At 43.4% G+C, this 27,782-nt stretch overlaps 1 protein-coding gene across 2 annotated transcripts; it reads right to left on the bottom strand.

The window, feature by feature from the left end:
* Nucleotides 1-55: 55 nt before the first annotated feature.
* On the bottom strand, nucleotides 56-27,782 carry mindy2 (MINDY lysine 48 deubiquitinase 2). Of its 2 annotated transcripts, none has more exons than XM_055921082.1 (9): nucleotides 26,792-27,782; nucleotides 25,837-25,894; nucleotides 19,792-19,856; nucleotides 8,978-9,136; nucleotides 8,130-8,232; nucleotides 7,157-7,299; nucleotides 6,205-6,378; nucleotides 4,879-5,061; nucleotides 56-4,294 (listed from the first exon to the last, which is right to left on the bottom strand). In XM_055921082.1, the coding sequence occupies exons 1-9, from the start codon at nucleotides 27,689-27,691 to the stop codon at nucleotides 4,136-4,138; spliced, it is 1,944 nt and encodes a 647-aa protein (XP_055777057.1). In that variant the 5' UTR covers nucleotides 27,692-27,782; the 3' UTR covers nucleotides 56-4,135. The 2 variants fall into 2 exon arrangements, with proteins under 2 accessions (XP_055777057.1, XP_055777058.1); XM_055921083.1 differs by having other exon boundaries at nucleotides 56-4,291.

The raw sequence follows: 27,782 nt of genomic DNA, 5'->3' as shown, positions 1-27,782 counted from the left end.
GTCTTCGCTCCTACATTTGACTCAAGTGCACATATACAAGACATCACACATTGAGTGGTTGTGAAAAGAGAACAATTTTTTATTTTTTATTGTCCATGTACTTTAATAATCAGGCTGAATATCCCTCGTCTAAGGCATTTTGTTACAGAAGAAACACCATCTACATTTTGCAAAGGTACTGTGATAGGCTACATACATTATTTGGTCATATGTATATAGATAAACATTTGAACCTTCCAACACGAGGATTGACCTTTTTTGTGTGTGGTTAAACATAAGTGAAAATATTAACATAATACATAATTGAAATTATACTCTGCTAAATGTCATTAGTATGCATTTGTTGCATTCAGTATTATGCATCAGAATAACATTGGGATTAATATAATTGCATTTAATCTCAACAGAACAAGTTAAATCAATATGGTGGATTGCGTTCATGTTCTGTGCTCCAGAATATCTGATTTTACATATTTCCCATATGAAACTACTACTAATACTTTTCTCCAATCTATACAGTATCAATGTCGAAATAACCAACTTTTAAAATCCCTTCCCTCTAGATGACCAGCCAGCGGCATTAGTGACATATTTTTGTGTGAAAAGCTACGCAAATGCTATTAAACAATTCTGGCCTTAGCAGATAAACGGGTGAACAGCTACCTGAAGGTCAAGTTGCATCAACTTTTATTGAAAAGGGCTACACAGTACTTAATATACTTTTAGCCAAAACATTTAACCAGCCCTTTCATACCTTTGTCATAAAGAAACAATTAAGCATTTCATATTCAACTGACTGTTGGAAGAGCTACTGTTGTAGCAATTCTAGACAGTATTCCATTTTTACAAGGTACCCAAAGAACAAAAGCACTCTTGCACAATTTCTAATTCTGTATAAAATGAGGTATTTTCTCTTCTCTTAGGCTGTTTACACAGGCAGACCAATTCTGATCTTTTTTCTCACTAATTGGTCTTCAATCAGATCTGATGCGCTTGGAAAGAACATGCCTGTCCAAACACAGCCTTGGTAGTGCATATCAATGTAACAGTGCAAAACCAATTACAATGACTATATGTTCAAGGACTACCTTGTTAACAGACTATTGTTTGTACAGTATTTACCGCCCCAGCACTATAACAAGGCTTACACATATTCACTCGAGACATTCCACAAACAAAATCCTTATCAATTATTTTGAGGAACAACATTCAAGCTGAAACACATAAAACAATATCTAGATCCTGGTAAATAATGCAATGTGTTTTTTTAAATGTGTGTGACGCATGTGTTTAACATCTTGTTGCTCCCCCAAAAACCTCAAAGTAATTAGATAAAGTGGCCCTCTGAGGTTCTCATCATAATACTCACTAGTTGCCTTTTGAACATCGTTACAAATGGGTTTAGGCCAGTATAATTCAAGCTGCAGTGTGACGGTAACTTTAAAATGGATGTTATTTTACAAAAGAAACAAGAATATGGATTGTGTCCCTGACACTCAAAGGGACGTGGTCCTTCGCCCATCCTCCATCACCCCAACCTTTCACAAAATCACTAGTCAATAATGACATACTGTAGCATACCATAAACAGGATGTACACGCTCGCTTCAACATAGATGTTTCTCTTTAAGTCCTGTCTATTCAGCCATATATTACTTTTTGGGTAGTCATTGTGAACATACAAGCAGCAGCAGTTTAATTCACTTTCGAAAAGCAGCCTTGAATTCCATTACAAGGGGCAAACTTATTCTAGAGTAAAGTCATAGTGAATTCCTTTGACTAGGTAGGCCTGAGAGAAGCTCAGAAACCCATCGTTATGCCATCCGTGAACATAACTAGCGATAATTATGCACAGCCTGATAATATGAAGTCGACCTAGTTAGATACCATGTGTTGAAATTTGTTACTGATACATATACGTGGTTACACATTTACATTACAACACATTCTCTTGAGGGAGTTACTACAAGGTATATTAAATACTTTACAATGGTATATATCAATCATTGCTGTTGCCAAGGCAGCTAATACACAAACAATTTACAAAAGACACTCAAGGATATGTCCCTTCAGAGAAGGCCTGAGAGTATTTCTGATGTCTAGTTTAAAATCTACAGATTGTCTCATTCTGGTAATACACCTGTTTCCGTTTATTCTTATAAAAGATATTGTAAATGTTGTAAGGCATTTTATATACAGAGTAAGTGTGGCCTCGTGAGGACCGTATACAGGCTGAGCTAACCCCAGTCCTCAAGTCCAGCCTGCAGATAAGCCTTACTACCGGTTTGTCAGGTAGCCTGCAGCCAGTAGCCAGGCAAAAATAAATACTAAGTACTGGACTTGTCCTTGAAGGCTGGGGTTGTCCATTTCTGGACAATGAGAACAAAATGTAACAGCCAAAAATGGGAGACCCCTTAACTAGCAGCACTGCGAGGAGTCTCCCCTATAACTGTGTTTCTAGGTCTGACGTACAACACAAGGCTTGAGTCAAGGCAACCAGCTGGAATGTGTAGATAGAAAACAGTTAATCTCTCAGGAGGCAGTACCATAGTAGGACAATGGTGCAAACTACTAGCTAGCTCTGTCATAAATGTGCATTAGGTATGTACACAATGTATATAAATTTGTTTGAAAGTCAGATGATGTAGGAGAAGCACATGGATTCAAACATGGCTACATTAGAAAATCCTACTTCCATAACTCATCTAGGTCACGAGGCTTCCCATATCGACAACATCCCATATTGACAACATAACTGCCGGCAGATCTGTGTGACATTGGGCACTAAAGACTATTAGTGTGGGATACTATCACTCTTCCTCTGCAGCCAATAACCAATAACCTGCCAAGTCTCTCAGGGAGTGAGTGACAGAAGTCAAATTAGGTGCACCGTCCTGTGTTTCCATGGTTCTGTCTGTGTGATTGTCCAGACTCTACTGGATGTGAAGCATATACAGCAAATATGAGAAATTAAATACATGGCATATCTTTCAATCCAACTTCTCATATACATCGGAAAACATTCTTGTTGTTGACGTTAGGTTATTTGCAAGTTGAAATTAAGAGCATAAATCAATGCAGCTAAGCATATCAGCCACACATACACACTGTAGACACCAATGCCACACACCAGAATTCAACACTGCCATACTCTGGTAAAGCCAATCTGGATAGGGCGAGTCTTAAATGGCAGATGAGGGTTGGTAGAGACAGCCCTTACCAGAGTATGGCACTGACTTCCAGGTCTCTCAGGAAGAACAGGGATGTGGGTAGTGTTAGAGAGATATACAAAAGGCTTGTCACAACAGGGTCTTACATTCATTTCTAACCGGCAAAAACAAATTAATCCCTTTCAATTTAAGTATATACCAAAAGAAATTTGTTCTCTAAAATACTCTTACACACAAGCACACATGCAAACACACGCAAACACACACGCAAAGTAGTAATTTGGCATCCATTAACGTGGCGAAGAGACAGGAGTGCTTAGATATTACACTCACTGATGTCACTATCACCTCATCTCTATCCCAATAAGACTCTGAACACACTCTTGATTATCTCCAATTGGAAGGAGCTAAATTACCCCCACCAACCAAAAGCCAGCAAACGAAGTGAAAAGTCTAACGCTCAAAAACTGAACTGAATCAAAGCAGGCATATCTATACATGTGCTGTAAAAAAAAAAAAAAAAAAATAGCTTATCAACTGCAATAATGAAAATGAATGAAAACGATTTCCTTGAAAAACGTTGGTGTCATGAGAGGAGATATTTCAGATTCTGAATTCTTTCCCTCCCAGCATCCTGTTTCTGGAATGGTTCTCATTTTGCTATAAAACCACCCCCATTAACCTTGACCCCAGATCACAAATATAGTGCACTGTGCGACTTGTAACAAAGTTTGGCCAACTGTACAAAAGATTAGTGGTAGTTGTCATAGCGTCCTTTCCTCTGTTGTCTGGGCCCACTGAGGGTAGAGGATGGCAGGCACCAGTGGCTTGGGAATGGCAACTCCTCAGTTTGTCTCATCGCTATCTCTCGCTTTCAAAAGTGGCTGTTCGTAGGCTGTCAGGTCAATGTGAAAAAAAATGCTGCCCCCCTCTTTCTCTATCACACAAACACACAACCATCCTATGTTACAATAGAACACATTTGTCTTTATCCTTGGGCTCTTTTTTGGGTTTGCGCTCCCCGGCAGAAGGCTGCTTCCCTGGGCTGGGCGTGGCTCCAGCTGCAGCTGATGATGATGATGCTGCTTCTGCTCTGTCTGCTTCGTCACTTCCCTCTGCTGGCTGCTGCACAACACAGACAGGATGGAATAGGAGTGTCAACCATAATACCTACCTGTTGCTTATTCAAGCGGGTGAATAAGCAACATTATAAACTGGGTGGTTTGAGCCCTGAATGCTGATTAGCTGACAGCCGTGGTATATCAGACCGTATACCACGGCTATGACAAAACATGTATTTTTACTGCTCTAATTAAGTTGGTAACCAGTTTATAATAGCAATAAGGCACCTCGGGGGTTTGTGGTAAATGGCCAATATACTACGGCTAAGGGCTGTATCCAGGTACTCTGCTATGCGCCGTGCATAAGAACAGCCCAGAGCTGTATTTGAACATAGAGATATATTCAGATAGAACATGTATTGTGTACAACAGAATCATGTCAGCTATATATTTCATTTCTATCTGACTAAGCCCCTGACTGCTATATCTATATAAACTGACAACCCTTACCCTTTTTCTCATCCTCATTCCTCCTTTTTTCCTACACATCTTTCTCTCATCATATTCCTCATTCAATTCCACTCCTCGCATCTTCCCTCCCCCTTCTCACAAGTTCCCCTCCTGCTCAGAGGGGTTGGGTTAAATGACCTGCGCTTGTGCTGCGGCAGCCTGCTCCTGCTCCTGCTCCTGGTAGTACTGGGAGGCTCGTCGGTCCTCCTCCTCCTGTAGCTTCTTGGCCAACTCCAGGTCACTGATGCCCTCGGGGAGCTGCTCCCACTGCAGGTCCTGACTCTGCTGCTCCTGCTGCAGCGACAACGCCATCAGGTAGTCCTGCATACAGAGAGGATAGGGGGGGGGGGGGGGGGGGGGGGGGGGGTAAAGAGAGAGAGAGAGAGAAAAAAAGAGAATAGAACCAGATCAATGAGTCTCACGTCATGGTGTTTACACTGTTACCAGAGTAATGTGCCACTGCCAAGTAAGCCTAGTTGTAAGCTACAAAACACCACCCATTTTAAAGTCAGGGCTACACACCTCTTTCTTCATTCATAACCCTCATGTAGAGTGAAACAAAATATTTTCCTGAGTGCAGCATCAGACTGTCTTAATTGTCGGCTATGATATGACCTCTCAAGCATAAGAGTGTCTGGGTGGATGAGAGTGTGAGTAGAGATGACTCCTCCCCCCCTCTCTGTATTGGGTGAGGTGGTGAATATGGACCCTGGCAGATGGACAAGCTGTTGGGCAGCCCTGCCACCAGGCCTAACGGGCCAGCCAATCAGCTGTCGTCTGCACAGGGGACACAAACCACATCATGCATTATTAAACAGCCAATCGAAGTGCAGCGAGATGCAGCGCAGTACATAGGGAGGCGCCACATGTCACGGTCATTTCCTGATCAGGCATTCAAACAGAGCAGATGAGCTTTGAACATATATTATTGAGGAACTTTCCCCCACTACTTCTCCAGAGTAGAGCTGAGTGCAGATGGAGCAGGCTGGGAAGCCACGGGGAAAACAGAGCCCAGATAGAGGGGATGTGTAATATTTACTGTACCCTTTATACAATCCACTCTGTTTTTATTTTATTTTACCATTATTTAACTAGGCAAATCAGTTAAGAACAAATTCGTATTTTCAATGACGGCCTAGGAACAGTGGGTTAACTGCCTTGTTCAGGGGCAGAACGACAGATTTTTACCTTGTCTCAGGGATTTAATCTTGCAACCTTTCGGTCTAACCACTAGCTACCTGCTACCACAATCAGGTACACTCTGATTGTGACTCCCCCTGACCTAGGTGTGACTGAGCACCTTGTTCTCCATGGTATACATCCTCTGCAAGAGATATGTGGTGCACCCAACAGTGCGAAATGGCTGCCATGAGTCAGCTAGATGGGTGTTCAGCATTGTTTGTCATTGCTCCCATTAATGAAGTGGAACTGGATCAGAGGGCCCAATTGGCGTAGTGGTCTGACCTGGTCTATCTGGTCCTGCTGTCCGCGGTACACCGTCTCTGGGTCTGACGGGGGTCGCAGGCGGAACTCAGAGTCACAGAAGTTGCCATCCCCGTCCACATTGTGCAGGCTCTCCCACACCACCTTCTCCTCCGTCAGGAAGCCCTGGTCTGTCACCAGGAGGTACAGCTGGCCCTGATCACACAGAGACACACATTATACATCTACACACTTTCACACTTGGGGTCATGGGTGCTACACACAGCTTGCTTCACTTGGCAAGCATGCTCACACACACACTCTCACACAGACAGGCCTGCTCAACTTCCCCTGCTACAGATAACAGGAAGAGCCTGTCCCAGCTGCAGTGATAAGTGGAGGGACCACAAGGCGGTTGAAACCATCGTAGATAGCATTAAGACTCGAGGTGCTGAATAGGTCCCCATCACGTGTCTACCATGCTCCTTGGGGCATTTGTATTTATGCCCTCACACCAGCTTCAGAACCCTGTGTACTGAACATTAGATCACCTGGGCCTGGGATATGGGGAGATCTATTGGGAGGGGGAGGACAGGGAGAAGGGGAACGCACTAACAGTGCTCAGCTGTTAACAGATGGTTGAAAAGACTTGGATGAAAGAAAGTCCCCATGTGTCAACAACCTACAATACATAGAATGGGGTGATCTGATCCGGAAGCTAGCAATACATTTGAAATAAAGGTTTATCTGGGACTGAGTGACATGAATTCGGTAACATTATGCAATTAATTTATATAACATCCTTTCCCACTACTAAGAGGACAAGGCAGACTTAATTAACTTGTTTTTGTTCATAATGGATGGTGGTTTTGGGACGCTGTAGCAGAGGAAAGTAAGGAAGACCCATTCACAGTAAACAGTACTGCAAGGCCCCATTTGTCATAACCATGAAACAGTGGATATTGTCTCGTCAATGACTTGAGTGGTCATTCACCTTGAACTTGATCATGGTGCTGAAGTGGTTGTTCCTGAAGAACACACAGAGCTCTCCTTCCTGCACGGTGGACGTGAGCTCACACAGGCCGTGGTACGTCAGCTGGGTGGCCGTGCTGTGCAGAAACTGCTCGGCTACAAAGCCTGCAGGTAGAGAGAGAGGGAGAAAGAGAGAGAGGGAGGGAGAAGACAAGAGATAGAGAGCGAGTCAGTGAGAGAGAGACAGACACACAAGACCGACAATGACCGACAGGCTGACAAACAGACAAAGACTTAGGGACTGATATAGAGATATAAAGTGATGTACAGACGAACAAGGATAGACACACTGACCTATAGAATGAGACACAGAGAGAAAGAGAGTGAGATAGACAGAGTTGTATTGAGTGACACGAAGAGACAGGGTGATATTCTAACTAAGACGAGGAGACAACTAGACAGACCGTGGAGAAGCACTGGAGAGGAAACTGAGACACAGCTCTTCACCACGCTAACTGACTCACTCTTTCGTTATTTGTTTATTTATGTGATGATGCTAAAATGTTTATTCTATTCTACTGAGCCTTTACTTTATGTTCGTATTCTTATATTTTATTCTTTCTTATTGTTGTTGCAGAATCTGCAAGTAAGCATTTCATTGGACGATGTATACCATGCGTATCCTGTATATACGACTAATAAAACTTAAACTTGATGCTAAAAGCATAAAACATTCAGCCCAGAAGAAAACGTGCCTATGACAGGAATACATCTGAACTGTCCTGGGTGAGCAATACGAGCAGCGTGAGAGAGGGAAAGGAATAGAGCTCAACTAAAGTCAGTCGTCCACAGGAATGTTTAGGCCAGGCCTCCGTTTATCTTCTCAGCGCAATAGGAGGAAATGTCGGCCTTATCAAGCAGCCTGGGATGTGTAGTGGAGAGGCAGCGAAAAAGAAAGCAAGCAACACATCCCCCCAGTCGGTCGGTCCACCCACCTTCCCCAGCCAGCTCACTGCTGGCCGACTGTTTGCAAGAGATTATCTTCTCCACCAGCTGGTTGTAGCTGCAGTTACCCACTGCCTTCACTGTGTCGCCCATCTGGAGGGAACATAAAAGAGGAGAGGGCATTCATCAACCATTGTTGTGTTCTATTATGCAGTGAAGAACAAGCGACAAGAGCATATTGTCATGTTTTCAAAAGAAAAATACTCAAGAGGAGCTGTACGCTAACCAGTCATTCTGAAGTAATTTCTTTCATAAATAATGTGTGGAGTTGGTTTATTGTCTATATGACAAACGGCTATAGAGTACCACAGTATGAGTTATAATACCCATAAAACCTAGTGGTCAAACAGGGAAATGGTTCCAATCGTTTTTCCACCATTAATTTTTCCCACAGGGGATTTTAGAAACACTTAAAATAAGGGCTGTGTTTTGTGTAGGCTTACCCTGGCGTGACGTTTTGATAACAGTGTAAATCTCTCTAGGACAAGGTGACTTTAAACAATATATTTGCCTGTATATCATAGCAATAGCTACATGGGTTAAAAAGGTAGACTTAGCGTTATGATGTTGCCATGAGCAGCAACGTAGTTACTGCAATGAGTGCGATGCAATACTTTGCTCTCACAGTCACACAGAGGATCTGGGCATGTGAACGGGTTTGCTTCACGCCGCTACAACGTGGTAAATACAGGACCAAAACAGCAGAGAAGTCCAGCCTCAGGCTTCAACGTTCTGAGTTATTGCGGATATTGACCCACTACTGCTGTTTTCTTTGTGCATATATGTCAACTCGCTGAGTCTACTTTTAAAGGGGGCTGAGAGAGGGAAGGGTTCTCACCTGCAGGTCCACCAGCCAGCCGTGGTAGAGAGGGATGTCCAGCAGGTCAAAGACAATGCACTCTGGGGTGTACTCAAAGACCCGCACCCCTGTGAACTTCACGTTGACATCCAGCCCTGTCTGCAGCTTGTGCAGCACCGCCATGGCATCACTCATATTCTGGGGGACAACAAATAGAAAGTCATGTTCCTTTTCAAGGTCTTTAGCCAGGGATGTTAGTCTTTGTAGAATTCTTGTTAAGTATGGCATTGAAATAAGATTTGACATTGGAAAAAATGTTGAGGACAGTGAACTAACCACTGTCACATACTACAGCAGTTACAGCTAGAAAAACAGCAGACTCACCCACAGAAACCTGCTAGTTTGTACTATCAGTTAAGTATACAAACTGTACAAATCAGAAAGTGTCCTGACCAAGGAACTTCCTGTCTACCGTACTCATCACTCCCTCCTGTCGTTCCCCCCTCAGACACACAAAAGACTAACAAGACCCGTCTGTAGCAATGCGCATGCCCCGCCCACCTGAGGATCTGTCTTTTTCAGCCATCTGTTTCCTGTGTTTGAGGGGTGCAAAATCCACGTGTAACTTAAATCTTTCTGAATTTATTGCTTTAACTTTACTTCTACGACTCCATCATACTTTTGCTTGTGCCTGTCTTTTTTATTCATTAACGTTATGACCGCGGAAATATTTGTAATGACCTGTCAAACACACTCCGGTAACGCCTGAAATGGGCTGAATGGAATACATTGTCTTTCCGTTGCATCTATAAGAACACTAAAGCTTCTTTTCGAGAATGTAACACATCTCAACACAAGAATGATCACTTTATTTTGATGGGTGTTCATTTTTTTGTGGAATTGAAAAAAGTTGTAATTTGCTACAGTTGAAATGTTGACAAATTAAATGCACTGAAATGAAAGCAACTTCTGAAAATGAACACTCGGATTATAGTGATATTATGTCTGAACTTGCAAACAATTCAAAGTATGTATAGATAGGTGTAATCTATAGCCAAGCGTGTTGATTTTTAATCCGAGGGTGTCCTGCTATTGTCACAATTGTTGAATTATGCAACAGAATGTGACAACAGTCATTAATTAGGCAGTCTAGACAGCACAGGTGAGTGCAGGTAGACCGAGAGTCCAAGACAGAGGAAGTGTTTGTGGTTGCAGCCCTGTTCCACCCCTTTATGTTAATGTTTTCATTTATGCAAATACATCCATTGTATTTATGCAACTGTTTCAAGTACACATTTTCTTTATTTTAACATAAAATATAAAAGAAATACCTGACTTATATATACATATATATATATCTATAAATAAAATGGTGAGTGCACCCCCCCCCCAAAGAAATAAACACCTGAATTCCCAACAAAATCCCTGAATGCCATTCATTATTTTTCAGTGCCAGTAAAATGTTTTATGTGCTATAATTCAGTCAATCCTGATGGATAAAAAAAAATAAAAAAAAATAAAAAATTACTATTGTCCAACTGCTGCATTTATTAGAATTGTTTTCAAAACCTTTAACAATTTTGATGACCGTTGCTTTGGTCTGTGTCACAGGGAGCCTCTGCAGCTGTCCCCACACGCACAGAGAGGTGATAGTGGGTGACTTTGTGTGTATTTTCTCAATTTTCTAAGAGGATAACCTGTCAATAAGAGGGAAAATAAATTCCCAAAAGCAGGGAGATTCTCCAGCTTTCGCACTTAGCGGTGTGAGTCGTTGAAAAGCCTTTCGCTGGACGATCTGTGTGTGTGTGTGTGTGTGGGGGGGGGGGGGGGGGGGGGGGGATTAGGACGCCTGTGGACAGTTGTGGGGAGGATTAGTATGGTTCATGTAACAGACCATGCAGCTGCTCCACTCCAAGGGAAGAGAGCTTCAGTCACATGACATCAGATGAACCCCCTGAGAGCTACTGATTAGCACCTCACTAAGCGGGGGACTTCATCCACTTCCACAGTGCTTTGCTTTGCTGTTTACACTATATATACACAAAAGTATGTGGACACCCCTTAATTTGTGGATTCGGCTCTTTCAGCCACACCTATTGCTAACAGGTGTATAAAATCGAGCACACCGCCATGCACTCTCCATAGACAAACATTGGCAGTAGAATGGCCTTACTGAAGAACTCAGTGACTTTCAACGTCATAGGATGCCACCTTTCCAACAAGTCAGTTCGTCAAATTTCATGAAATTCATGAGATTCATGAAATGGGTTTCCATGGACGAGCAGCCGCACACAAGCCTAAGATCACCATGTGCAATGCCAAGCGTCGGCTGGAGTGGTGTGAAGCTCACTGCAATTGGATTCTGGAGCAGTGGAAACATTCTCTGGAGTAATGAATAATGCATCACCATCTGGCAGCCCGATAGACAAATCTGGGATTTGCGGATGCCAGGAGAACTCTACCTGCCCCAATGCATAGTGCCAACTGTAAAGTTTGGTGGAGGAGGAATAATGGTCTGAATTTTTGGGGGGGTCATGTAGTCCATCATTGAGACACACAGCGAGGATTCTCTCTGCTTTATCCTCCTTGTTATCCTACTTGTATTCTTGAGGACAGGTGCTAAAGCACAAGTCAAACGTGAGTCAGCGCTGTATATACAAAATGTGTCTACAAGCAAAAAACACACACACTGACAAGTGCACACACAAACGTGTGGGCACTGCGTCTCTGTCTAGGGGGTGGCGAAGCTGGCAGCACAGTAAGAGATCAGGAACGTGCCCGCCCACTGCTCCCGCTCTGCCCAGTGCCCAACATGCTGCCTGCTCTGCACACCCATGCCCTCCTGCTGTGTGGCCAAGCCCTGCTCCACTCGGCTCCAGCCGCTCACAGTCTACAGATTATGACCTGACTACATCTAAGTAATGCCACCCTAACCACACTAATCATAAATTCTATGCTGAATATGGGATCCACACAGAGCCTGTGGTATTTGCATGTGATGATGTACAGTAGACTATTCCCTGGTCACTGGACAATGAAGGCCAGTATTCAATGGTTCCACTCCAGCTTTTACGGAAGAGGGAGACTGATTGGATAAACAGGGCGGCCTTCCTGTCACATGTTCCACTAGCAGGCTGGGAGCCAGATCAACATTTAATTCCCACAGCAGTCACACACACACACACACGCTCATCCGCCAGCTCAAACCAGCAGGTCTCTCTCTCTCACACACGCTCTGCTTCCACTTGGGACTGGTGAGTGACTCCAGACCTCCATCCGCTGGCAAATCAGGCTGATAGGACCACGAAGTTGACTGACAGACTGATTGACACACAGGCTTTGCTTCAGCTTTCATGTCAATGGCACACTGGACAGCTCCCCGAGTATTATGGAGATCTGGCACACAACTTTATTAGGTAGTGTTAAAAAGAAAAACACTATTTCAACCTCTTTGCAATAAGAAATTGAGACCAAAAGCTCAAGAGAAGTTCCAAGTGTTTAATACCAAGGATACAGTCAGCTGAGTGCACATATTTAGAAAGTTCACAAAACATCTTATACTCTTCCCTCCTTTTTTTTTACCACCCTCTTGTAGTTGTCACCTCCCCAGCTATACATTTTATGACCCCAATTAGTTTCCCTCTGGCTCCCCTGTGGAATGTCCATGGTCCTCTCTTTGTTTAGCCAGATGTCAGAATCCCACCTCGTCCATCTTCTGCTCTGGGCTTGACCCTGCTCTCTGATCCTAGGCAATTTCCTCTTCTCTGATTGGGTTATGGTTTCTAAATTAGCATACACACAGTTTCAGGGCCTAAACTCCATTAATACTCACAGTAATCATTCACTAAACAGGATAAAAACTACAGTTTAACATGTTACAGTTTAATAGAATCCATCAGTAGCCCACGTTAGTTTAAGTCTGCATTTTAGTCTACAACTGTGCACTCTTAAAATCCACAATCATGTATATATACAGCGACACACTCCCATCCTGCTACATTATTTTTTAGGAGCATCTCCAACTCAATAAAATAGAACATTCTACATCGTATAACCATAAAAGCGCTGTCAAGTGAATTGTGCTACAGTGTGCAAACTCTCAGGAGTGCCCTTTATCATGGGAACATTACCAAGACCAGTCCTTGCGGAATAAATCTTTACTAATCGCTCCAGTTTCTGAGTTACTGTTTAACAACAGCCAAGCAATCGCTATTTTAATCCTCATATCCTCCGACAGATGATGTTTGATGTTTTGAACCCAGAATTTATAAATAGAACTCTTATGATGAACTCGTTCAACGCTCTTCAAAATCATAAAAGGAGCTTGACTATTCAAATATGTAGCAGACAATATCAAACAAAAAGTCAAGAACAAGATATATATATATATATATATATGTATATATATATATATATATATATATATATATATATATATATATATATATACACACACATACATATACAGTTGGAATCGGAAGTTTACATACACCTTAGCCAAATACATTTAAACTCAGTTTTTCACAATTCCTAACATTTAATCCTAGTAAAAAGTCCCTGTCTTAGGTCACAGTTAGGAGCACCACTTTATTTTAAGAAAGTGAAATGTCAGAATAATAGTAGAGAGAAGGATTTATTTCAGCTTTTATTTCTTTCATCACATTCCCAGTGGGTCAGAAGTTTACATACACTCAATTAGTATTTGGTAGCATTGCCTTTACATTGTTTAACTTGGGTCAAACGTTTCAGGTAGCCTTTCACAAGCTTCCCACAATAAGTTGGGTGAATTTGGGCCCATTCTCCTGACAGAGCTGGTGTAACTGAGTAAGGTTTGTAGGCCTCCTTGCTCGCACACGCTTTATCAGTTCTGCCCACAAATTTTCTATAGGTTCGAGGTCAGAGCTTTGTGATGGCCACACCAATACCTTGACTTTGTTGACATTAAGCCATTTTGCCACAACTTTGGAAGTATGCTTGGGGTTATTGTCCATCTGGAAGACCCATTTGCGACCAAGCTTTAACTTCCTGACTGTCTTGAGATGTTGCTTCAATATATCCACATAATTTTCCTCCTTCATGATGCCATCTATTTTGTGAAGTGCACCAGTCCCTCCTGCAGCAAAGCACCCCCACAACATGATGCTGCCACCCCCGTGCTTCATGGTTGGGATGGTGTTCTTCGGCTAGCAAGCATCCCGCTTTTTCCTCCAAACATAACAATGGTCATTATGGCCAAACAGTTCTATTTTTGTTTCATCAGACCAAAGGACATTTCTCCAAAAAGGTACAATCTTTGTCTCCATGTGCAGTTGCAAACCGTAGTCTGGCTTTTTTATGGCGGTTTTGGAGCAGTGGCTTCTTCCTTGCTGAGCGGTCTTTCAGGTTATGTCGATATAAGACTCATTTTACTGTGGATATAGATACTTTTGTACCGGTTTCCTCCAGCATCTTCAAAAGGTCCTTTGCTGTTGTTCTGGGATTGATTTGCACTTTTCGCGGCAAAGTATTTTCATCTCTAGGAGACATAACGCGTCTCCTTCCTGAGCGGTATGACGGCTGCGTGGTCCCATGGTGTTTATACTTGCATACTATTGTTTGTACAGATGAATGTGGTACCTTCAGGCATTTGGAAATTGCTCCCAAGGATGAACCAGGCTTGTAGAGGTCTACCATTTTCTTCTGATTTCCCCATGATGTCAAGCAAAGAGGCACGGAGTTTGAAGGTATGCCTTGAAATACATCCACAGGTACACCTCCAATTGACTCAAATGATGTCAATTAGCCTATTAGAAGCTTCTCAAGCCATGGAATGATTTTCTGGAATTTTCCAAGCTGTTTGAAGGCACAGTCGACTTAGTGTCTGTAAACTTCTGACCCACTGGAATTGTGATACAGATCTAAGTGAAATAATCTGTCTGTACATTTTGGGGAAAAATGACTTGTGTCATGCACAAAGTAGATGTCCTAACCGACTTGCCAAAATTATAGTTTGTTAACAAGAAATTTGTGGAGTGGTTGAAAAACAAGTTAATGACCCCAACCTAACTATGTAAACTTCTGACTTCAACTGTATATATAAACTCGGCAAAAATAGAAATGTCCTCTCACTGTCAACTGCGTTTATTTTCAGCAAACTTTACATGTGCAAATATTTGTATGAACATAAGATTCAACAACTGAGACAAACTGAATAAGTTCCACAGATATGACTAAAAGAAATGGAATAATGTGTCCCTGAACAAAGGGGGGGTCAAAATCAAAAGTAACAGTCAGTATCTGGTGTGGCCACCAGCTGCATTAAGTACTGCAGTGCATCTCCTCTTCATGGACTGCACCAGATTTGCCAGTTCTTGCAGTGAGATGATACCCCACTCTTCCACCAAGGCACCTGCAAGTTCCCGGACATTTCTGGGGGGAAATGGCCCTAGTCCTCACGATCCGATCCAACAGGTCCCAGACGTGCTCAATGGGATTGAGATCCTGGCTCTATGCTGGCCATGGCAGAACACTGACATTCCTGTCTTGCAGGAAATCACGCACAGAACAAGCACTGTGGCTGGTGGCATTGTCATTCTGGAGGGTTATGTCAGGATGAGCCTGCAGGAAAGGTACCACATGAGGGAGGAGGATGTCTTCCCTGTAACGCACAGCGTTGAGATTACCTGCAATGACAACAAGCTCAGTCCGATGATGCTGTGACACACCGCCCCAGACCCTCCAACTCCAAATCGATCTCGCTCCAGAGTACAGTCCTCGGTGTAATGCTCCTTCATTCGACAATAAACGTAAATCCAACCATCAGCGCTGATGAGACAAAACCGCGACTCGTCAGTAAAGAGCACTTTTTGCCAGTCCTGTCTGGTCCAAATCAAATCAAATGTTATTGGTCATATACACATGGTTAGCAGATGTTAATGTGAGTGTAGCGAAACGCTTGTGCTTCTAGTTCTGACCGTGCAGTAATATCTAACAAGTAATTTAACAATTTCACAACAACTACCTTATACACACACACACAAGTGGAAAGGAATGAATAAGAATATGTACATATAAATATATGGATGAGCGATGGCCATGCGCATAGGCAAGATGCAGTAGATGGTATAGAGTACAGTATATACATATGAGATGAGTAATGCAGGGTGTATAAACATTATATGAAGTGGCATTGTTTAAAGTGACTAGCGATACATTTATTACATCCAATTTTTAATTGTTAAAGTGGCTAGAGATTTGAGTCAGTATGTTGGCAGCAGCCACTCAATGTTAGTAATGGCTGTTTGACAGCGGTCCCAGCTTTGATGCACCTGTAATGACCTCGCCTTCTGGATGATAGCGGGGTGAACAGGCAGTGGCTCAGGTGGTTGTTGTCCTTGATGATCTTTTTGGCCTTCCTGTGACATCGGGTGGTGTAGGTGTCCTGGAGGGCAGGTAGTTTCTCCCCGGTGATGTGTTGTGCAGTCCTCACTACCCTCTGTAGAGCCTTACGGTTGTGGGCGGAGCAGTTGACGTACCAGGCGGTGATACAGCCCGACAGGATGCTGTCGATTGTGCATCTGTAAAAGTTTGTGAGTGTTTTCGGTGACAAGCTAAATTTCTTCAGCCTCCTGAGGTTGAAGAGGCACTATTGTTTACAATTGGCTCATTCATCCCCCTCCTCTCCCCTGTAACTATTCCCCAGGTCGTTGCTGCAAATGAGAACGTGTTCTCAGTCAACTTACCTGGTAAAATAACGGTAAAATAAAAAAATAAAATTGCGCCTTCTTCACTGTCTGTGTGGGTGGACCATTTCAGTTTGTCAGTGATGTGTACGCAGAGGAACTTAAAACTTTCCACCTTCTCCACTACTGTCCCGTCGATGTGGATAGGGGGGGGGGGGGTTGCTCCCTCTGCTGTTTCCTTAAGTCCACGATCATCTCCTTTGTTTTGTTGACGTTGAGTGTGAGGTTGTTTTCCTGACACCACACTCCGAGGGGCCTTACCTCCTCCCTGTAGGCCGTCTCGATGATTTTGGTAATCAAGCCGACCATTGTAGTGTCGTCTGCAAACTTGATGATTGAGTTGGAGGCCTGCACAGCCACGCAGTCATGGGTGAACAAGGAGTACAGGAGAGGGCGGAGAACGCACCCTTGTGGGGCCCCAGTGTTGAGGATCAGCGAGGTGGAGATGTTCTTTCCTACCCTCACCACCTGGGGGCGGCCTGTCAAAGTCCAGGACCCAGTTGCACAGGGCGGGGTCGAGACCCAGGGTCTCGAGCTTAATGACGAGTTTGGAGGGTACTATGGTGGTAAATGCTGAGCTGTAGTCGATGAACAGCATTCTTACATAGGTATTCCTCTTGTCCAGATGGGTTAGGGCAGTGTGATTGCGTCTTCTGTGTACCTATTGGGGCGGTGAGCAAATTGGAGTCGGTCTAGGGTGTCAGGTAGGGTGGAGGTGATATGATCCTTGACTAGTCTCTCAAAGCACTTCATGATGATGGAAGTGAGTGCTACGGGGCGATAGTCATTTAGCTCAGTTACCTTAGCTTTCTTGGGAACAGGAACAATGGTGGCCCTCTTGAAGCATGTGGGAACAGCAGACTGGGACAGGGATTGATTGAATATGTCCGTAAACACACCAAACCCACTGTCGTTTGTGCCCATAGACGACATTGTTGCCTGTGATATCTGGTGAGGACCTGCCTTACAACAGGCCTACAAGCCCTCAGTCCAGCCTCTCGTAGCCTATTGCGGACAGTCTGAGCACTGATGGAGGGATTGTGCGTTCCTGGTATAACTCGGGCAGTTGTTGTTGCCATCCTGAACCTTTCCTGCAGGTGTGATGTTCAGATGTACCGATCCTGTGCAGGCGTTGTTACACGTGGTCTGCCACTGCGAGGACGATCAGCTGTCCGTCCTGTCTCCCTGTAGCGCTGTCTTAGGTGTGTCACAGTATGGACATTGGAATTTATTGCCCTGGCCACATCTGCAGTACTCATGCCTCCGTTTCTTTTTTTGATGAGTTTATAGAGAGATATATATATATATATACACACACACACTACCGTTCAAAAGTTTGGGGGCACTTTGAAATTTCCTTGTTTTTTAAAGAAAAGCACATTTTTGGTCCATTAAAATAACATCAAATTGATCAGAAATACAGTGTAGACATTGTTAATGTTGTAAATGACTATTGTAGCTGGAAACGGCAGATTTTTTATGGAATATCCACATAGGCGTACAGAGGCCCATTATCAGCAACCATCACACCTGTGTTCCAATGGCACGTTGTGTTAGCTAATCCAAGTTTATCATTTTAAAAGGCTAATTGATCTTTAGAAAACCCTTTAGCAATTATGTTAGCACAGCTGAAAACTGTTGTGCTTATTAAAGCAGCAATAAAAATGGCCACCTTTTAACTAGTTGAGAATCTGGAGCATCAGCATTTGTGGGTTCGATTACAGGCTCAAAATGGCTGAAACTCGTCAGTCTATTCTTGTTCTGAGAAATGAAGGCTATTCCATGCGAGAAATTGCCAAGAAACTGAAGATCTCGTACAACGCTGTGTACTACTCCCTTCACAGAACAGCGCAAACTGGCTCTAACAGAATAGAAAGAGGAGTGGGAGGCCCCGGTGCACAACTGAGCAAGAGGACAAGTACATTAGAGTGTCTAATTTGAAAAACAGACGCTTCACAAGTCCTCAGCTGGCAGCTTCATTAAATAGTACCCGCAAAACACCAGTCTCAACATCAACAGTGAAGAGGCGACCCCAGGATGCTGGCTTTCTAGGCAGGAGCTTGGAGAGCTACGACTGTACGGCAGTCAGAACATTCTCCTTGGACAGTAATCGAGACTCTGGTATGTACACACGCACACATGACTGTTCTTCTCCCCGAGCGATGACGTCCGTGAAGAGAATAACATTCACAGATGTGCTGGTTCTTTGCCACAGCAGAGTGGAGAGGAGATGAAGAAAGGCCATGCCCCACCCACATTCCAGGCAGCATGGATAGGGATGGGAGTGTGGATGGGAGTGGGAATGAGAAAGCCATCCCTGACAGGCCATGTGAACCACTCAGAGCCCCCAGCACTGGCCTCGATCTGAACTCCGCCATGCATCCCTGAGCACCCTCCCACAGCAATGTGAAGAGACATGACCTGCCCCACATGACCATGTTGTGCCGTAGGCCTGATAAGACGCGGCTTATGTAACCTATATATGGGCTAAACGTAGCTCTAGGGCAGTGAGCTGTTTTTTATGTAACCTTTATATGGGCTAAACGTAGCTCCAGGGCAGTGGGCTGTTTTTCCATATAACCATAATCATCATGCTGCTTATTTTCATCTTACATAAATATACATTCATTGGTCTTTCTGGAGATTCATTCCCAATGCAAATGTTGTGCAAATGCACATGACCGTATAAACACTCATCATCTTAACATTGCATCGTTGCCCATTAGAATATGATATATTTCTGGATAGAAGAGGACAGGAACTGCAGTCACTAAATGGCAGGCAGGGATATTTTAGTCTGGGAAGTGAGAACAAGTGATCCCCTTGGCGTGGTGCGAGTTAATAGTGTGATGCTGCTGCTTTACTTTTTGGCTGCTGCTCTGCCATCAGAGATCTAAGAGGGAGAGGGGGGTGCCCAACAGCCTAGAGCCTGGCTGCCTCATCCTGCATGCCTGTCTGATTCTCCAACATGAGCCACAGACAAACACAAAGAGAGATGGACCGGTAGACATGCGTATGATCAGTGAATAACTGCCCTTACTGATTGTGTTAATTTGTAAGTCGCTCTGGATAAGAGCGTCTGCTAAATGACTTAAATGTAAATGTAAATGTTTAGGCAACAACAGTCCTTACCTGTTCATAGTTTAGCCGCTGGGCTTCAGAAATCTCTTTCGGCTTGGCATCGAGGATGTAGTCTCCTGCAGGGGAGAGAGAGTGAGGGAGAGAGAGAGGAGGAAGCAACATCAGAGAACCTGGGGATACAGGCCAAGTAAAGCAGCCACAGACACACAGGGGAGCTGAGAGGGAAAATATCATCAGGGTAGAGCCTTGCCCGCTCACCAGTGACATCACAGCCTGCTTACGTCAATCCCAAGTGAAGAGGTGATATTATCGACTATGTTCTGATTTCATAAGAAGTGTCTAATCCTCAGTGAGAAGGGGGATGTTGAGTGTTAAGCGCTGGCCAGCTGTTTTTCCAGGAAGGGCTCGGCCAGGCATGCGGGGTCAGTCAAGCCCTAGCCAGTGGGGAGCCGCTAGAAAGGTGTTAAGGGCTTAGTGTAGGACCTAGGGAGAGCAGCCACTGGGGCAGGCAGGGAGAGCCTTGTGAAGAGCCCTGTGGTGCTAATCACAGTGCACCTGTCATCCAACCATTAACATCGCACCCAACTTCACCCTCCCCTCTCTGAGCAACACATAGCGGCAGTGTCTAGCTGTCAAAAACATACCCACTTGCGAGATATTTTATGTTACAAGATAATGATTCTGAGACTTTTATATCTGAAAAACAAAAAAAATAGGCCTACTTTTTCCTCATAACCCAACGATTGCTTTCTTACTTTAACAAAGTGAGCCAGTAGTCAGTGTGTTTGAGAGCCGGGGAGCTACTCTGATTCGATCTCCATATCCTCTCCTCAGACACAGGCTTCCTCAGCCCTGGCCATGAATGCACCCAGCTGAGGCCAGTCAACTGACTCGGACATTTCTATGCCCAGGGAACCCCCGGCCATACCCCCCCTACCTCCCTCCGCCTGCCCCGTTCCCTGCCAGCTGACTGTAGACTGTGCACTCCCTGCCTGGGCCTCTACTGCTGCTGTTGATGATTCACTGGCATGCTCCACAGAGTACTAAATCCCAACATCAACCAGTAGCCTCTTTAATACAACATACATCTCCTCCACTTCTGCCCCTATGGGCCTCACAGTAGTTTTTAATACAGCGTCTGAATCAGCCCACATTAAATGGGGCTCTTTGTGAGCAGCTCTTTTTCACAAGCCATTATTTTTTGTCTGGGCATGAAACAATAACTGTGCGTAATGAAGTGCAATGGTGAGGCTAGGAGACAGGCCTATCTGCCTGTTCCTGGACATTACACAAGATGTATGTTTGACCAGGGTCCAAACCATTCATTATGAGCTCTCAGCCACTAGCTGGAGTAAAGACAAAGCCGTCTCCACAAACACAGAGCAGCAATTTATGGGCACTTGTGAAAGAAGAGCGGAGACGGCTCAGAGGCATATCTGTGATGATACGTGCACACAGCCTGCATAACGCAGTTAAAGGTCGTTATTGTACAGAATAGGGATGGCTACAACCATGAGCATTCCTCCGAGGAAATCTAACACGACACAGTCGGAAAAACAGACGTTACATGAAATGAAAACGCTGTGCTTCATTACCGTTTGTCACCTGTGATTTGCAGAAGGGTTGAAGTGCTCACTGAGTCAGGGTGCTCAAAAGAGACAGGGAATGTTTTTACACTGAACTTGGAATCAACCATGGGTATCTGTAGGAGCAGATGAGCAAGGTGCAGAGCTGCAGACAGAGGGAGCAATTAGGGAACTCCATCTGGGGCACAATGGGGGAGAGGGCCCTGAGTGAGTGGGAGTGGGGGTAAAGGCCTCTCTGTGGCTTCTTACTGGTATTGATCATAGAGCTATGGGGTTGGAGTGAGTTCTGTGTTCCATCAGACCCACACACTAGGCTACCTCTAAAATATCTAAAGATGAGCAACTGTGTGTCTCTCAATGTGCTAATGCTTTGGGTCAGTCTGAATGGTCTCCTCTCTCAGGGTTTCATGTCAGTTGACCAGCAGAGTACAGTTTACAGTTTGTTAGCCTCCTCTCTACTAAAAAAGTATTTGGAGAAGGTCAAATTAGATTTGCCTGGTCATAGTGTAGTCTGACAATGAAATGCACACACTGTAGATGATACTTTTTCTTCCAGCAAAATGAACCAAACTCTAATGCATGCAATTCAATTATAATTGATCAGTCATGGACACCAAGCGCTTTGGACTCACAGAGGCAGATTCTGTGGGGAGGAAACACAAGGCTATCCCATTAACAGAGTTCAACAACAGACACAATTACTAATTCTAAATTACATTTTCCTAGCCAACGCATCCTAAAAATGTAACATCTAACCAAAAGGTAACAACATTATTGCATACAATCATTATTACCCCTGGTACAAAACACACTAATGAGACGTGAATACAACATTTGAGTTAGGCCTAATGAAAAATACTTGAAGAGAAGCAGCAAACTGAGAACTGTAATGAATATTCGCATGACTGACATCAAAAATATATTTCTTGACAATGAAGAATCATCCCTCTGTTTCCCAATCACATTTTGCTGTTTACATTCTTGGTAGCTAACTAACTAATCTGTCCCCCAATGAAGCACGACAGTGTACACTGTAATTAAACCATGGTGAGAAATATCCTTAGCCATAAATTAACGAGTCTGTGTCTTGGCCCATAATGACTAATATAGATTCAATTAAAACCAGTTGAATCTGCTAATCACATGCAGAATGTAGGACAATGTACCACAAACAGTCAGGAGTCTTTTAGTGCAAACTGACTTCTATACCAAACTCCCAAATGATCATATGAAAGTAAACAACTCCCATGGCATGACTAATGTGGATACATTTCAGGACTTCTGGCGTCTCTCAGAACTCAGCAGCTGGTGACTCCATTTCTCTTATAGTTAGAGTTGTTATTGACGCCTAACAGTCATTATATGATGCATTAAGCTAGAACACACTCAAAACGGGACACTAGTCATAGCACCAGTCAAAGAATTATAGAGCTTGTCAAATTGAAGCCAAACTGACCACTGCATGAAAAGAGGGCTTGGCTATAGTGACATATTTTTTTTCTCTATAGCTTAGATGAGAATGCCTTTAGTAACAGGACACCCCTGGTTCTTCATCATAACAGCACCCAGCTATGGAGGGAGGCAGTGGGGTCAGCGTGCCACGCAAGGAGAAAGAACACAGCTCCTGTTTCCCTGACATTAGCAGAGCTTGGTCCACAGGGATTCTTCAGTCCTCCTGGTCAGTCTATACTGGACCATACCACCTGACCTCACATGGGTATTAGCGATGCGCGGGTGAGCTGTTTGTTCATCCGCACCCGCTCACAATTGGTAATAATTCATCCGCAAGCGCTGATGAAAATCTGAGGCCCTCACCCGAACCTAACCCACAAATACAGAAAATGCGTTGTGCAGACTGAGATGGAAACATTTTTAGATAGCCTAACAAAATGTCAGAAATTATAAGCAGAAACGTAGGCCTATGTTAGTCTATAATTAGATACAGGCAGCTTCTCTTCTGTAATTACTTCTTGTCCTAGAAGACTAAATAAACCTTTGCTTACCAGAATGTTAGAAATCAATAGTGTTAATGTTTCAATCTATACTGAACAAAAATATGTAAAGTGTTGGTCCCATGTTTCATGAGCTGCAATAAAAGATCCCAGAAATGTTCCATACGAACAAAAAGCTTATTTCCCTCAAATGAGTTTACATTCCTGTTAGTGATAATTTATCCTTTGCCAAGATAATCCATCCACCTGACAGGTATGGCATATCAAGAAGGTGAATAACAGCATGATAATTACACAGGTGAACATTGTGCTGGGTACAATAAAAGGCCACTCTAAAATGTACAGTTTTTTCACACAACACAATGCTACAGCATGCAATTGGCATGCTGACTGCAGCAATGTCCACCAGAGCTGTTGCCAGAGAATGTAATGTTAATTGTCTTTACCATAAGCCACTTTCAACATTGTTTTACAGAATTTGGCAGTACGTCCAACCAGCCTCACAACCACGTGTAACCACGCCTGCCCAGGACCTCCACATCCGGCTTCTCACCTGCGGGATCGTCTGAGACCAGCCACCCGGACAGCTGATGAAACTGAGAAGTATTTCTGTCTGTAATAAAGCCCTTTTGTGGGGAAAAACTCATTCTGATTGGTTGGGCCTGGCTCCCATGTGGGCCTGCCCTCCCAAGCCCAACCATGGCTGCGCCCCTGCCTAGTCATGTGAAATCCATAGATTAGGGCCGAATGAACTTATTTCAATTGACTGATTCCCTTATATGAACTGTACCTCAGGAAAATGGTTGAAATTGTTGCATGTTGCGTTTATATTTTTGTCCAGTATAGTTGACATTGTTAAAATTGTTTTCTTTCCTCTTTCATCTCTGCTTCTCTCACACAGCAAATACGTTCTGGGACCAAGGAGAAAATTTAATGACATGAAAGATTTTACGTGCAAAAATGTCCAAATGACATCAGTTTCACCGGTTAGGAAATTAAAACCTGTTAAAACAGCTCAACATGTTTTTGATAAGATCTCAGTCCGGCTTGGATGCATATTTTATGTGGTTTAAATAATAATAATAAAGATAAAGTGATAGCTTACACTTTCATGATGCTGATATAGATAGCACCGCCACCTTTATAGACTGTTCCTAACCGCACATTCATTCTCTCAAGATGCTGAAAGAAATAATAATTCTTAATTCTGCAGGAGTTAATATTATACTAGGTGATTGTGAGAGGTTATAGACCTACAGTCAATCAACATTTCAGTTAGGCTACCATTTAATTTAACCCATCTGAACAGTAGTTCCCTTGTTGTGCCATTTTGAATTCCCCGTCTTGAGACTGTGGAATCATCACACATGACATAGCAGTTCTGGCTATCATCCTTTTTTACCACTTCTCTACATTTTCCCCAAACATCAACTCTCCAGTTCGCAGATTTCTATTATTGAATTAAACTCCGACATTGTCCTTTTTGCCTCATTGGATCGATTTGAACTTTTCTGCCCAAGTTCCCAAATGCATTTGGCAATTGCCGTGTATTTAGGTCGCTACAGTTAGTGTGTAGCCTAAGCTTTAGGGCCTAACGCCAGACAGAAAAAATGAAATGAAAACCTCAATGTAGTCTATAGATATGAATTGCACATTTATGGATTTGTTATGCATTGTTTTCTCTTTACTCACCTCGCCCGCCCTTCATCCATACAATATTTTATGACCCTAAACCCACCCACAACATCTGTGGGGACTCCAGGCATATAACTAATGGATATACAAGTACATATGCACTCTTCTGAGTGCAGGACTAGCAGCTAGGTGACGACCAGAATGCGTATAATGATCCAGGTACAGTATTGAATTTATTACAGAATCTTCCATTGTATTCACTGGCTAAAAATCAAGTGGAGGTTTTGTTATTTTAGAAGGAAAACTCTGGTAATATTGGCATATTGGTGATTTCACAGCAGCTATGCAATTACTGTGTGCCATTGCTTAAATCATATGAAATCCATATTATATAGCAATTTATCCTAAAGCTAGGAGAGGCAGCAAATCCACAGTCTACTGAAGGGAGTTGAGGAAATGAGTATAATAAGACTGAAGGGCCAGGCAAGCAGTGAGGCAGGTCCTGTGATTATTCACACAGTAATGCCTTCTCAGGCAGTGGGACATAATTACAGCCCTCCAGTACTCTGTCATTAAGGTCACATTGCACTTCCCAGGCTAGTTTCTACTACAGCTCAATGCTCCACTGCACTGGTGTACTACAGTTACAGCCAGACTAGCAATGTGACATGGACCTTCCAGGCAGGTTCAAAACCAAAGAAAAATTCAGTATTTCCCATTGCCTTTGAGCACTGTCAAGGTGGCTTGAATTTCTATCAGGCTTAAAAAAAACAGGTCACAACTGTCCGTAAACTTAGAGAAATACTAGAGACCGGGAATAAACTGTACACTTCACCCTCCAGGAGGGCAACTAAAGAACAGGTCACTGATTTAAATGACACTTGGGTCTTTGGTTTCGTAAACAGATTCTCACTTATACTCACCAAGATATTCCATCAACTGTTCAGCAGTTATGATCTCCATCATTGGTGGCATCTTCACCTGTAATGGAACCACATATATTATTTAACAAACCAAACAATATGACTAAAGTTAGTCATGCCAATAGAACCTGGCTGACAGGAATCTCCCTCCCCCATGATTATGGTTCACAGTAAATCAACCCACACCTGGGAAGTGGAAAACTGTGTTTAAAGTCACCAGAAGTGCACTGTTAGCGGTTGCACAACTGTCAGCACACACAGGCGTTTGAAGCAAAGAATTCTGTTTACAGTCACTTTCATGTCACCCATTTTCACAGTAGGTAGTGAAGTTTTAGGGAAGGTTTCAGACAGAGCTGCAGTTTAAGTTGTGAAGCCACATACTGAATCAGAATCTCCACTGCCTGCCAACCAACTGTCACTGACATTAAATAAACATTATCTTTATGATGTAATTAAACCAGAGGCTTAAAAAATGACTAAATTGGAAGCTCTCAGAGACTACTTATAAGAGAGCTACTGAGCTGCCAAGGCCGCAGCATGGGGAAAATATATACAACTGGGTCTATGGTATAATTGGTCAATGTGACCTGTCAACAAACTCCATCATAAAATTACAATAATTGAGTATTAAGAGAAAATAAAGATGAATGCATACGAGTGGTATAATTTGAACTTTACCTTAAATTCTCCCCAAATGAAGGAATGTTAATTATGAATCTTCAACTTTTCATGGTATTCTATATTCTGGCAGGTGACAATAGCTTATTTTACTACTGATCATTCCATTTTTTTTTTAAACTGATAATACAACAGATAGTGTAGTTATGATGACCAGTTTCAAATGTACTTCTCTATTAGTATTGACAAATAATATATGTGGAAATGTTCCAAATGGCATCATACACACCACATGTAAACTTGTCTCAGAGGTCTGGTTATGATGTCAGTCATTTACCTTCCATGCCAGCAATAGGACATTCATAATTGCCAGCAATGGGCATGGACCGTTCTCGTTCTGGGTAATGATAGGTGTGTTTTCCTCCTTCCACTTGATCCACTTGATGTGGTATATGGACTGGCCAGCGCCCCGGTCCTTGGTGCACGGGATCTTAGTTCCATCAGCCCCATACTCGCTCTGTAGTGTTATTGCCAACCCCTTGTCCTCCAACCCTTCACTGTTGAGATCGAAACTGGGACAGGAGTTGAGGTTCGAGAAGGACTCAAGTGAGTCGGCGCTCCTAGATTCTGCCGCGATGCACGGGTCACTCCCACTCTGCAAACCCTCGCATATGGTTTTGTCAATCTTAACTCCACATTTGACGTTATCCGTATTTGTTTTGTCCGAACATAGGTGTGTCGGTTTTGCCAGTTTCACTGGTTCAACTGACTCACACCCCAACACCTCAGCTTCACCATCTGTAATCCTTGCCCCCATTGAGGAAGGCTCGCCATCCGTTTTATTGTTTACTAACTTTGAGGTGGCACCCTCGCTATTTCCTGTAGCCAGCTGCGTGCCATATCCCATCCCGTTACTCAAATGATCTCCAGATCCAGAGGACAATGTCTCCGACCAACCACTCGATTGAATGTTCTTCTCTTGCACCGGGAGAGACTCGATCATTTCTGCCATATCTAATTTCTCAACACTGGAGATAGCATTACTAGCAGTGCTAGGGGCACTACTGGAGCTAGTAGTACAACTAACCAAAGTACTGAGAGAACGCTCACTATTCTTGCACGTATCGGTCGCTCCCTTCATTCTGCCAACTGTTTTAATATCGCCCATTTCGCCTGCAATAGTAGCACATAGAGTACTTCCTCCAACATCTCGATGCAGGTTTGCATTTTTCTCCATTTCGATTTACACACTGTCGACAGCTTTTAGCTAGCTTAATTCCAGCTCCAGCCCCACAGACGCCATGACATCTCTGCCAGTGACGTCACTG

Source organism: Salvelinus fontinalis, chromosome 4 (assembly GCF_029448725.1).
Source record: "Salvelinus fontinalis isolate EN_2023a chromosome 4, ASM2944872v1, whole genome shotgun sequence".
In the NCBI taxonomy this organism is placed as follows: domain Eukaryota; kingdom Metazoa; phylum Chordata; class Actinopteri; order Salmoniformes; family Salmonidae; genus Salvelinus; species Salvelinus fontinalis.
The sequence above is the reverse complement of the archived record's forward strand: the minus strand, read 5'-3'. Positions and strand labels throughout refer to the sequence as shown.

What these genes read in the sequence shown, in the direction of transcription:
- mindy2 (XM_055921082.1), bottom strand. Translation starts at nt 27,691, where the DNA reads ATGGAGAAAAATGCAAACCTGCATCGAGATGTTGGAGGAAGTACTCTA. An exon ending in AGCGGCTAAACTATGAACAG is followed by an intron (nt 9,137 to 19,791) that starts GTAAGGACTGTT and finishes GTTGTCCCCCAG; the next exon opens with AATATGAGTGATGCCATGGC. An exon ending in GCTGGCTGGTGGACCTGCAG is followed by an intron (nt 8,233 to 8,977) that starts GTGAGAACCCTT and finishes TGTTCCCTCCAG; the next exon opens with ATGGGCGACACAGTGAAGGC.